Source organism: Rhea pennata, chromosome 24 (genome assembly GCF_028389875.1).
Source record: "Rhea pennata isolate bPtePen1 chromosome 24, bPtePen1.pri, whole genome shotgun sequence".
Taxonomy (NCBI): Eukaryota; Metazoa; Chordata; class Aves; order Rheiformes; family Rheidae; genus Rhea; species Rhea pennata.
In genome coordinates this window covers 3,764,392-3,777,697 of record NC_084686.1, presented here as the reverse complement: position 1 = coordinate 3,777,697, position 13,306 = coordinate 3,764,392, and the positions used below count along the sequence as shown (strand labels likewise).

General features: G+C 45.6%; 1 protein-coding gene across 1 annotated transcript in view; it reads right to left on the bottom strand.

The window, feature by feature from the left end:
- GRIK4 (glutamate ionotropic receptor kainate type subunit 4) overlaps positions 1-13,306 on the bottom strand; it is a 208,349-nt gene that overhangs the window by 73,672 nt on the left and 121,371 nt on the right. Inside the window, exon 3 of the mRNA XM_062594730.1 lies at positions 4,510-4,674. Within this exon, the coding sequence (XP_062450714.1) occupies positions 4,510-4,674 (165 nt within the window). The remainder of the gene's footprint in view (positions 1-4,509; positions 4,675-13,306) is intronic.

Below are 13,306 nucleotides of genomic sequence, written 5' to 3'. Positions count from 1 at the left end.
CAAGATGAAGAAGTTAAATCTCTTCCCTCAAGTTTTGCGGTTTAAACTGCAATCTTTTTGGTTCTTTTAATTCACAGCACAAATTTAGCTAAGTGGCACTCCAAGAACTACCCCAGCTGGTGTCACCTCCCTGCTGGAACTCAAATCAACCACGTGGTTCAGAAACGCTCCTCTAGAGCAGTTTGCCTGAGCAAAGCCTTACAGACAGAGGCAAGAGCCTCTGAACCTCAGGACTCTGCAAGGGTCAACTCCAAGGTGCGGGGCCCTTCCTTACTCTGGAAGATCAGGCCGCATGCCTGGCTCGGTGCTGCCGTACACGTGGCTCCTTTCTAACTGGATAGCAGAAGCCACAGCAACAACAGACACGCACAGCCACATTTGCTCTACCATCCTTTCTGAGAAAAGAGGATGCTATGGAGCATAGGCAAGGCACCACAAGTTATCTGTCCCGGAAAGAGCAATGTCACAACATTTCCACGTGCAAAAACTCCCAAATCACTGTATCAAAAAGCTGACGTTTTGAAGATACTGTCCCTTTAATATCAAACGGCTGGTTTTGTTCCTGAGCATATTCCTTACTTTAGGTCTTTGGCTTATATGCCAGACAAGCTTTTGTAATGATTGTAAAAAAGTTATCTAGATTCAACGGCTGGAAAAAGAAGCTAGAAAAATTCAAACCAAAACATATTTTTTGGCTGTTAATCATCAAAACAGTCATAACTGCAGGACATAGCAGGTTTTCTGCGGCATCTTCAAAGGAATCCAATGCTTGCTTTTCCTCTGCGCTTAAAAATTTACAGGCACTTACACCTCTTCAGTAGTTCTTTTTAAATAAGAGCACCAGCTATTTGAAAAGTTTGCACTCTATTTCAGCAGCACTCATCAGTCCCTCCAGGCTGCACCCGACCCTTTGGTTTTCTGCATTCAGCATCAAGGAGGAAGGTGCTCTGGGTCCTGTTTATCCACAGGACATAGAGGCAAAAGTCCTAGGGGAAATTTTGCTGTGCATGCAGGAGAAAGTTTGGCAGACACTTTTCCTCTTGTCTCTGGTAGCCAAGAACAAAAAGTGGGTTAAGTAGTCATAGCAACAGAGTTGTAACTACTGTCAGAGAAAAGGGAACCAGCTTATCACTGCAAGGGTGAAACATCCAGTGGAAATGAGGAAAATGAATGGAAACAAAGTGGAGATGCCTGAGGCACAGCCTTAGACCATCTTGGCAGAGCTGCTCTTGTAATTCACGTTTCCTATTTCAGAACATTACCCGATGCTGTTAGCTTCTACAGGCAGAGGTTTACCCCTGCTACCATCCCGCATCATGGATTCACACAAGTACTCGCAGGAATGTGGGAATGTCGGCCCTGAACACAAATTCATCCCTGATAACTTGCATGAACTTCAGACAGCATCGACCAAGCAGAAAACCACAGACACTAGCGTCACTCGTGCCATGGGGGTCTGCTCGTATTTCAACCTGTGGATGCCACATAAGCAATACACTGTGCAGGATATATCCTTGCTTCTGCTCAGCTCTGCAAGCATTTACATGAGCTTTCCCTGCACAAAGCAGGGCTGAGAGTGCTCTAGGGAGAGCATCCACCCACGGCACAGACACAGCGCCGTGTTCACCGCGTACAGCTGCCTGATATAAGGGTTTAAAACAGCAAGCAAAGACGATTCCTGGCTCTAATTGAAAATAAATGAGCGGGGAAGGTATGCAATTACCTTAACATTTCCACGACTCGGTCAGGACTCGGCTCTCATACTAAAATTGCCAAGCGCGTGACCAGAAGGCGCTGGGGACAGTGCCTCCCGCGGCGCGGCGCAGGGACTGCTCCGACGCATCGCGCGGGTCCCAGCGGCAGCCTGCAGCCGCCCACCACCTGGAGCGGGCTACGTGAAACCCGACAGCAACGCCGCAACGCTGGGACGGTCACTGCCACGGTCGCTGAGCGGACGGATCGGGCTCTTCGGAAGGTTTGCGCGAATAAACGAAAATTAAAATCCCCCTAATTGCTCACTCTAACTGCTGACCTGCCCTGAGATGTTTGGACTAGCAACAGAAAGCGTCTCAGAAGACTCAAATACATAAAACCACCAGAGACAGGGTGATAAGTGGAAAATCGACCCCTCCCTGGATCTCAAAGGGAATGAGGCGTTTTAGATAAAAACATGATTAAACAAGCCATTTTGGTTATCTGCAAAAGGAGTTTAAACATCAAACACACAGAGAAAACAGGTTTCGCTTATAATGGCAAAACAGCTCTCCATATCCTTTCTCTAGAAACTCATTTCAAAACACAGTAATTTACAGATGTTGCTTACAGGAACAGACAATGTTTGTCTTCCTTCATATACAAAGTTGAAATAGCAAATCATGCATGACTGTGATTAAGATCAACTCATTTTTTACCCGCTGTAGGAATTGTGAATTTTGTGCTCCCCTAATAGTAAGATGCCTGAGTCAGTCCGGAAAAATAAAGAAGAAAGAAAAGGGAAAATAGCTCAACATTAAAATAAAAACTATCTCACAAAGACTGCTTCTTCTCTGAAAGCATTAATTGTATGTGAAAAATCACTGATGGGATGTAATAAGAACATTCCTCGCAACAGTCAACTAAACATACTAGCTGTGATATTTAAGATTGACTCAAAGGGCATGAAATTTGAGAACAATATTAAGCAGATGTGTAACAGCTTTGCAGTCACAGGTTAAAACATCTAAACTACTTTTATTAATATTACATGTAATAGCAAGTATGAGTGCTGTGTTAAAGCCGAGAAGACAGCCATTTGAAAACTATGATAGCCTTGAAATCTAAGTTAAAGGATCTGATTCTCCTCTACTATCAGTGTAAATGAAGAACAACTTTAGCGACATTAATAGCTGAGCCATGGAGTATCCAGATTTTTCTTTTCATGAGGAACACTTCAAGACACTTTTCCCCCTGGAGAAAAGGCAAAAACATATTGTAAATTTTCTCTGAAGTCTCACTTCACCAAAATCAAAACATTTTGCTCCAAATTCTAACTTTGACTTACAGAATATAAAAAGTAGACAAAACAAAGAAAATCGTCAAGCGAAAATTCAAAATGGAAGATTGCCTCTTTCTCAGTCATCTCATTTCCATTTTTTCCCAAGACACCATGTCTGCTGAAATCAACATATCCTTGCAGAATACTTCACTCTCAACAAATTAGTATTTTTCTGCTCAAAAAATGTTGCGACAAAAAAATAATCCTGAACAACATTACATGGGTGCAAGCGACAAAGAAATCCAGCTCAAGAGCTTTACCACAGCTCTGGGGTCATTTTGTTATCCGGCCTGTTTCCTGAGAGAGGTTAAATAATAAAAATGGTGCTATGTAAAGGAGATTTATGAGAAAGGAAAGGGAACTAAAAATGCTTCTGTTTCTCTCAAAGCTGGACAAAAAAGGGCAAAGCAAACCAAGGAAGAAATCTCCTCCTTTCCTAGGAGGCTTGCCGGGAGATCTGGGATATTTTAAGGGGAAAAGTGGGAATGGACCTGGAAACATGCACGCAAGGCTTTTCCTGCCCCTTCCGCCTGGAACAGCTGTCCGGGCCACCGAGACCGGATTTACCCTCTTTATTAGCCGAACGCTTCCCTAAAGGGCGCACGCGCTAACCGGAGCAGCGATCGGCTGCGGGCTCTGTTCGGCGAGTCACCCGAGACCCGCTCCCGAACGGTGCTGAGCACCCGTCCGACTTCCCAGGCACACAGGTGCTCAGCACCGTGCAGAATCGAGCCCAAAGCTATGGAAAACAAAAACAAAAACAAAAACAGAAAGAAAAAAAAAAAAACACACACACACACACAGAGGACCATTTATAAACACAACATACTACCACAACTTTCCGGTACGCTACAGGTTACACAGACCTGGAACCAAAAGCCACAGGGAAACTAGGCTAACATCGCTGTTATTTAAAATTTCTCCAGCTTTTTCAAGCCAATTTGTAAAAAAGAAAAACTTATAGCCCTCCTCTGAACCCTAAAGGTTGTCTTAAATGTTATTCTAAAGGGAAATAATCTTCTGGCAAGGGATTTTTCCCACTTGTGTGTAGAAACTACGGCTCCTGAGGGGTCTGCGAGACACCGACAATCAAGGTTTTTCACTCGTAAGCGCATGGCTTGCCATATTGGGCCTCTAAAGGAACACCTATACTCGAAATCTGCTTGCACTGAAGGAATTTAAAACAACACAGAATGCATACTGCTCTTTCAAAAATAGCTCGTTTCAATGCACACGATTTTAAACATGACTTAAAAATTCCACTTTGCGCAGACAAATCCACTGCCGGTCTGAAGTGCCGGAAGAGCCATCCCGCTTGTCAACATGCGGCATTTAGTGGGGTTTTAAAAATAATATAATCGCACTGAACTCGCCCACAGCGTCTCCCACCTGCGGACCGCGAAGCGCTTGCGAACGGGTGGCCGGAGCAGGCAGGGCGCGAGCGGGGAGGCTCGGGCGCGCGCGGCTGCACTTACTGGTTTCGGCCGTCTCGTATTCGCTGTCTCGCAGCAGCTCGAAGATGTCCACCTCCACTTTGGCTTTCCCCGCTCTGTCCGGCGCGCGGTTGATGCGGTTCTTCGCCAGGGTGATGGAGAGCCTCTCCCCTCTGCTGCACTCCATCGGGTCATCCAGCACGGCAGCTGGGGAGCACACGACAGCCGTCAGGTCCGCTCTCGCCCGCCGGCGGAGCCCCGCCGAGGCAGCCCCGGCGCCCTCGGAGCAGCCCCGAGCTGGGCACCCCCCCAAAAGCCCCCTCCCCTCATTCGCGCCGCGCGGCGCCGAAGCAGCAGGTTGGCTCTCGTAGCCGGAATATTTCAGGAAGCCAAGTGGGCAGCAGTGGGTGGGAAGGGACAAATATTTTTCAAACAGAAAGCACTTGACTCCTGAACTCAGCTCCTGGGCCTGCCCACTCAAATCTGCACTAGGCAGAGGCAGATAATGTGGGGTATTATTTTTATTTTCATTTTCTTGATAGAAGGCAAAAAAGAAACTGGAGGGAAGCATTAATCATAGTGTTTCTTTACGAGCTGGCAGGACTTTCTGCACCCCAGTAGGCTTATCCTTGCTAATACGAGATCTCATTCCAGCATGCAGCTATTCAATCTTATCCAGGAAAGAGCAGCATCGTTTTTTGTTGTGCATATTAGAAAGGCACCAATGCTCATCTCCCCCTTCCAAAGTCACCTCGAAGGGAGCGACGCCACTCAAAAGAACTGCTCAGGTGTAAACCGAGTCCCAGCTCAAAGCTGAATCAGGCCCTGCACTGCATAGGTTGGCAATGTAGGGATTAGTGGGGCTCTGTTGGTTTGTGTGTCAGGGAAACATGGAACGAACTACAGCAGGTGGGTGCCTTGTTAAAGCTTTGAAAGGCATCATTTTTCTGTAGAAGCTTTCCTCTCTTTTTTTTTTTTTTTTTTAAGGCAGAATAAAACATGCAAATCAACTGACAGCTGAAATAAAGCAAACTGGCTATTACCTGGAGGTACATTGCCTCTGTAAGACCAAGGGGTGAGAGCACAGACCAAGCATGCACATATTTTGAAGACAGCTAACCAGGACCAAAGTAAGAAGTAGTAATCAGCAAAGAAGAAAAAAAGGAGAAAAATACAGAAGCAATCCCTAGCTGTGAGTAAAGCCTCCTGATAATCACTCAGCTGGTTTTCCTGTCCCCATCACAGCAACCATACTGTTCATCAGACCCTCAGTCCATCCTGACTGCTAGCTTACTCTTTCCTTTGCACTCACCAGCTCCAGGGCAGGCAGCAGTGCTGCCATCTGACCTCAAGGGAGAGCAGGAGGCTCCTTGCAGAGCAGGAGGCTGAAGGGTTTTCGGTCCCCAGGAGAATCTGGGCTGGGCTGCAGGACATGCACACAGCCAGTGAAGCCACTTGCTGGATGGTGACTCTGCTAATTAGCTAATCCTGAGCTAACAAGGCCACAGGGATGCTATGCTTCCAAGGAGGTACGCAGGTACAGGCATGATTGATGGTCTCTCGTTCACCAGTGATACCACTGTGAGGGACGGCTCTTTTTACAGAGTCTAATATCCTAGCAGATCTGCACCCAAATCTAGAGCTCTTTTCTCAGCCTCCCTCAGCTTGGGATCTTCTCTCCTATGACACAGCTCTAGAGATGCCTCTCCCACAGGCTCAGCAACCAGGTATTCACAGCTCAGGCTGGGCTGGCAGGAGAGCCCCAAAATAGTCCGTAAGATCTAAAGTTTCATTTCACACACAGCCATTACTTTAGAAGGCATTAAGCTCCCCATCGCCTCATCTGAAACGTATAAACCGGAGGCGGAAGAGGCTCCTCATGGGCGAGCACATGGAGTTCCCAATAGATGTAATGGCAATAGTGCACAAGCTTACAGGGAAAGCTGGAGAAGACAAAAGAGCACAGCGCAAATCCAGCTCCAGACCTATGCGTGAACACACGTACATGCGCGCGCATGCAGGTGACCATGTGAACTGCTCGAATGAGAAACACTCCAGTCTGGCACACATTACCCTCACTGAACCTTGCTATGCTAAAACATGATACAACAACAACAGAGTTTTAGCAACTTCATTATTAATTACTTGTTCCTGGAGTATTTGGATAGCTAACAAATCATCTTTGTTCATCTCTGTTCATCTCTTCTTTTTGCAGGTTAGTATTTGCTAACTTGTAAACAAACAGAGTTTGCTAGGAAATCCTGGCAGGATCTTACACACCTATACATCGGAGGGCAAGGAGAGATCAAGGGAGATGGGCAGTGCAACAGAAAAAACCTTCTGCCATTTGGAGACAGATATTTAGCTCGACTCTAAGGACAGATATCTAAAAAACTGATTTTTGATCAATCCTGTATTTTATATAACTTAAGGTCTGTCAAGAAATTTACCTTGTGCACTACTGTTTGTGAATCAGAAAATAAATCACATGGAAAATACCTAGATATCAAATCCACCGGTTAGGCAAAAGTGGTCCAGGCGACCGTGATGTACTCTGCATCAGGACGTGTAGGAGTGCACTCCACAGTCAGGGACAGCCTGCCGGCTGGTGGGCAGAAACTCACAGCCAATGAACCTGAAATTCTTTAACCCCTCTAAGTGGACTGATTGTAATCATCCGACCAGAGCATCTGATATAGCTACTACATACCCAGCACATACGGAAGCATTATCAGTGCCAGACACTGTGCTGGGCGTGGGGGAAGTAGAGGGTAGTGCGTGCATGCGTATGCGTGATGCACAGCTGGACAGCTATAAAGAAAAGGATGCACACATTTGGGGCTACACATACTGATCCACTCAGGAACCCGCTTTTCCTGTTTCCCAGTTTTAAGAGAGTGAAATGGAACCAAGAACTGATAAGGAAACACACAGTAATACTTGTTGTGAGATATGCACAGATGTCTTGGCACACAGTCCCAGTCCTTCAGGCAGCACCATCACCTCTGCTCCTCTAACATGCAAGCACCATCATTATCTGCAAAGCTAGGACAGTTAATCTTAATCTCATTAGGTAAGCAAAAAGGCTGTGCTTTCCTCTAAGGCCAGGAGCTTGGATCATAGGTTTTTTAAGAAGTTGATGTGGCTGATGACTACTCTTAATTACAAAGAAGCCAGGAGAGAAATGTGCCCCAAAACAAGCAGCTTGCTCATCAATTCCCTGCTTCTCTAGGAAAGCTGGAGCAGAAAGGGAAAAAAAGATAAAGTCTTAAATAAGCCCTACTTCCTCTTTCCACTTCCTATCAAAGCTTCCAGCTCCAAAATGACTCGAAGCTTCCATATGAGCTTTGCGCTATGGCTCTGCTTCCAGGAGAGAGTAGAGCAACATGCTGAATATGATGAACATCCCAAAACACTTCTTAAATGCAAGGTGCTGACATATCCAAATGAAAGATCAGTGGTGGGGGAATGTATGTCAACTTTCTTAGATTTATTATGTTGCAATTAAAGCCTCAAAATCATTAAATCAGTCGTTTTCTTGAATATTCAATTCTTCAGTTGTCAATTTTCAAACAAAATGCGTTTCCATTATCATACAGCTAGATTCATTTTAAAAATAAAGAGTTGAGACTGAAGCATTTAAAATAATTATCTCAGGTCAGCTAGGCACAAACATTTGCAGAATGATTTTTTTTTGCCTCTACTCAGGAAAGGTTTTTTTACTTTTCTTTCTAGAAACCTTGAAAACTTTCCTATACCTGAGGGGGAAAGAGGGAGAAGAAACCTTCCCTGCTCAGCTCTGACTGCAATTGAACTTTGCAGCCTGACTTGGGAGCAAAAACATAAGGAAAGGGAAAGAGCCCAGAAGCAAGCGGCAGTTTTCAGAAAAGCAAATCAGGCTGAAAGGAGAGGAAACAAAACTGGCCACTCAGTCCCAGGAAGGCAAGGAGGAGCTGGAGAGGTGACTCACCCTCCCTGAGGGCAGCAATATCAACGGAGCCCCCACCTCTGTCCAGGGCCCTAATTGCAATGCATCCGAGCAAGCGGGAACAGGTACCAGGGCTTGCTGTCCTCTGCTAAAGCACCAAGTGGAAACCACCTCAACATCATGCCCACCAGGCCTGCAGATGCCAGAGGTTGTGCTTCAGCCGCCCAGCAGACCACAGACACTCCGCCAGATGCAAAGCCCTTACTGGAAGCCACGGACACTTTGCATCTCAGCTTGATGAGCAAGGAGAGACCTTCAACGTCCTTTTCAGTCACTCTTGCTTCAAACAGCAACCATCTTCAAATCCAGGCAGTAGAAGGGATAAAGTATGCACAAACCCCCACAGAGATTTGAGTGAAAAGGAAATTTGGGTTACTTTTCACACTACGTGACACAGGGGACACAGCCAGACAGCTTGAATCTCATCCTAGAGGTGGTGGTGACACTCTCATAAACCAGCCACTAATCAAACTACATTACAGCTTCCCATCTTCCTGCAGGGCTCGCGGCAGAACCCCCACAAAAATTGTCTGCTTGCATTTTGGGAGACTAGTTAGTTTTGCCAAATATTAAACCAGCCCACAGAAAGAACTGGGTAATGAGGCTGAACTAATCTTTATTTATTGCAGCTAGCGGATGAAAAAGGTCATTTAATGTTTAAAAAAAGGTTGATTTTAAAACTTTATGTCTTGGGATGCGGTGCCAAAGCTCATCTAATAGCAGCGTTATTAAGTATGAACTAAAATCTTTATTTAAATTCCCTTTCATCTATTCCTGTCTATTAAATATGTGAAGATGCATCAAGTAAATCTTTAATTCTGAAAACTTACAGCAAAATCTTTGAACTTTGTTAGCCTCAGAAATCACTTCTCTCCTCCCATCATAATAAATGTCTCCAATTTAGAGTACCTTCTCCACAAATCATGAAGGAAATCCTTCAGAGGTAGTCAGGAGCACCTGGGTCCACGATGCCTCATTCAGCACCATTAGAACTTCACAGGGAACTTCAAGACTTGGACAACTTCGAGTGAAGTCAACAAGGACTAGCAGATGCTGAGCATTTCTCAAGAGCTAGTTGGAAACATCTTTTCCCATTGGACATTCTGATCATAACAGATAAACACTGCTTTTATAAAAGTACATTTTTTTAAACTCAGTATGCCGAAATTTTCATAACAACTAGCACAGAAAGCACAAACCCAAGGGACTACAAACCAAAAGAATTTATCCATTCGGATATTCTTTGGAAATAGTTAGGTTACAGCTGCTCAAAATTTGAGCAACAAGTGACTTTTCAATCACAAATTTCCATCAAACACAAATTTATAATTAAGCACTCAGAGTTAATGATGTGAAAGTAAGAACTACAAAAAGAAATTTGCAAAACACCAGACTCCAGGGAGCCAAAGAAGTGCTAAATGACATGACAGCGGTCACTCCTCTGAGGCAAACAAAAATTCATTCATTACTTTTCCATAAGAAACCCCCTCTGTGATTTCTCCAGCCCCATAGAGGCAGGCAAACACGATGGGGACGGCAAGGCAGGAATCGGGGTCTCTGATGGGAGCCGTGGTTGTGTTTGTGCGTGCATGCGCGCGCGTGTCAGCACGCACCGGGCCACCACGCGCTCCGCAGGGCAGATTGCCTTCGCACGGACGGAAGAGCCTGCTGTACTGACGTTCGGCTGTAGTGCTTTCCCTACGCTAAAGCAGAGCACAGCTAGAGCAGCATGAAAGGCACATACCTGAAAGTCTTCTACCTTTTCTCCTCTTACCCTGAAGAAGCCCCTGTCTGTAGGAGGAGGAAGGTGATTCCTCCCGAGAGAGCTCAGCCCTCCTCCTATTTTCTGGAGGAGCTGACAAGGGTAGATGGGCAGTGCTGTCAGCTTGCATGGTTTTAGGGCTGTAGACAGCTGTCTTCCTGGGGGGCTGAGACAGAGCAACTCATCCTATTAAATGCGCTAGAGGACACTGAAATTCAATCATTTTCCCATCCTCAGATGGGTTTCAACCAGTGCTAAAAGAGCAGAAAGTCTCCGTCCTCCCGCTCCCCCGAGGCCCCTCCAGCATGCTCCAGGTCAGCACACGCACGCCGACAAGCCCAGCACCCCCACATGCCTTACTGCCTCCCTGCTTCATCCGTGACGCTACCAGGATCTAAAGAAGTAGCTTTTTTACAGCAATAATAGGGAACAGATGTTACTGGGAGGTTTATATACTACACAATAAACAGTGTTCAGCTGACCTTTCCCTATTAAGTTTATTAAGTCTTTTAACTTTTCTCAAATGCTTTTTATACTGTTGAGATGTAAAGCCATACTCAAAAACACAACTGCCATCTCTAGTCCGGTGGCTTGAACATGCAGATTTAACAAAGCACTGGCTTAGCAAACAGAAAATATTTCGCTTTCTGTAATCTCTCCCTCCAAGTTAAAAAGTTATGAATCCATCCATGATTTCTCAGGTCTTTCCTCTGACAGGTAAGATCACACTTACAACCTCTTCTAATTTATACTACAAACATACTTCCCCAAATCCTTTATGTTCCCATAGCAAACAGACTCTCGAATTAGAAATAGTAATGCAAGTTCTGCCAGATCTAGGAGCTTGCACGGAAGAGCACTTGAATATACCTAGCACTTGAACAGAACTGTTCTTGTTCTCAAAACCAAGAACCCTTCGAATCAAAGACATACCACAAAATACACCGTTCCTCAAAGTGCAGAGGTCCTGCTAGGACACATCAGCTGCAGGAGACACCCTAGGGTTGAGAAGAATCACCCCCATCCTCCTCCTGCTCCTGGGCATTTGCCCACTGGCTGCACTGCCACCAGCATCTGGGACCCACCTGAAACACCTCCTGACTTTACTCCCCCCAAAGTAGCTCAGAAACGAGAGTAACTAGGCTCATCTGTGGGGAGCAGCTAATTAAAAAGGGCTGCAAAGTTGCCTTATTTTGCAAGTTTCCCCTCTGCTAGATTCGGTATCAACCCTTCAGGCTGTCAATACAGTTAAATATAAGAAATTTGTCAGCTTCCTCATTATGAGGCTGTCAAGTATAGCTCCGGTGGAGAAACAGGTGGGATTGTGTTTCCATTATAATCTCTGAAGTGCTGCTTAAAAATAAAACAAAAAATCATCAGTATGCTATTACTCTGAGAGGAAAAAGGATCTCATCGAGGGGGAAAAAAACTAATAACATAAACTCTCTCCTTCATGGACAAAGAGACTTGATAATGTTTGTCTGATCAGTGTAGCAGAGGGCTATTTATTGCTCTTGGCCAACACCTAAAATCTGCATTTAAATGGAGCTTCCCTCTCATTTCTGCAATCCAGAGAGTCAATTCAGGAGAGAAAGAGAAGCGGAAGCACGATAAAAAGAGCTCAAGGCTTTAGTTCCTACTGCTTAAAATGCAACCTCTTTTTCCTCTTCTTTAATAACTGCTCTGTGTACATAAAATAAAACCAAAACATTCCCTAAAATGGGGAGTTTCCAGGAAGATGAACGGCTGTGTTGCAGTGCTCCTCTGTCCTCTCTGAGCCTTGCAAGGGAGATGACCTGTCACTCCTGCTGCGCAGAACCCTTAGCGCTGGGATGCAAAGCATCAGCGGGTGCAGTTCATTTCTGCAACCCAGCATAGTCTCTCTGACCCGGGCAAACAAAAACACAGCCAGGCTCCTCCTCCCTCCTCTTCTCCAGGGTTTGCTCACCCTGTGCATAGCATGGGGCTCCTGCATTTCTTGTCCATAAGCCTGAAGCACCTGCCATTGAATTGTAAAGGGCTTGATTTCCATTGCTGAAGGGTGACATTTCTAGCGTTACTTAAACGAAGCTGGGTCAGCCCCATCACCTTCCTCGGAACAACAAGCCATAAAACGGAGACGGCTTTTCATATCCAAATAGCAGTGGGAGAGGGAACACTTTGGCTGCCATCCTGAGAGCAGATATCTGCAAGACAGGTCTCATCTCATTCTCTCACTCCCTGGCCTGACAGGGTGTGTGCGTGTGTGTGTGTGTGGGGGGGGGAAGCACTCTAATGAGACAAGGTCCTGCTCTTCCAGTACAGATCATCTGCCTTTCTGAACACAAGTCTTGCTACAAGACAGCCGGTGAACCATCTTAGCATAATGACAGAAGCAAAAGAGCACAAAGGAATAGGAAAGGGACCTGAAGTGGAAATGCCATGTCCAGAGCTGGATAATGCCATTTGGGGTCATCCTCTTGCACAAAAGCAGGGCTGAAAACTGAGGTTCTTTAAAGCCAACTGGAAAAGTCCTATGGGTTTATTTAGCTGCAGACTCGAGACATATTTGCAGCCGCAGATAAAGCCCTGATCTGCAAATTCAAATAATGTGATTTGCAGTTAGATAAGTCCTATTTAACCCCCCAGGGAACTCTGGTGAGAGACTTCCCAAAAATGAGGAGAGAAAAGCACAGAGAAAGAGAAATGAATGACTTAGCCTTCCTGAGGTGCGAGGTCAGGCTGAGGCAGGGAATAAATGATTAGGGCTCTCAAAGAATGCGATATGCAAGGCCTCCAGCAAGACAGATTGGAAAAGCAAACCAAAGGGGACTTCCGACTTGCATCAACAGGGTTTTGTAGGCTGGAAATAGAAGGAAGGAGGAGAACATTAAGCAGCCAGAAAGTATAGTGGGACCTCAGCAGTGCCCCCCATTTCCTGAAAGTATCCCAAAAGCCAGGGACATTGTCCAGAGACAATCCTGCCAAAGGCACGTGGAGACAAACAGAAACCAGGAGGAAAGAGCCTGCTGGGGGTGGCAAACTATTTCAGCAAGAAAGCAGGCAATTTTCTCAGTTAACAAAGCCTCATGCTGTGCAGATACATGTCT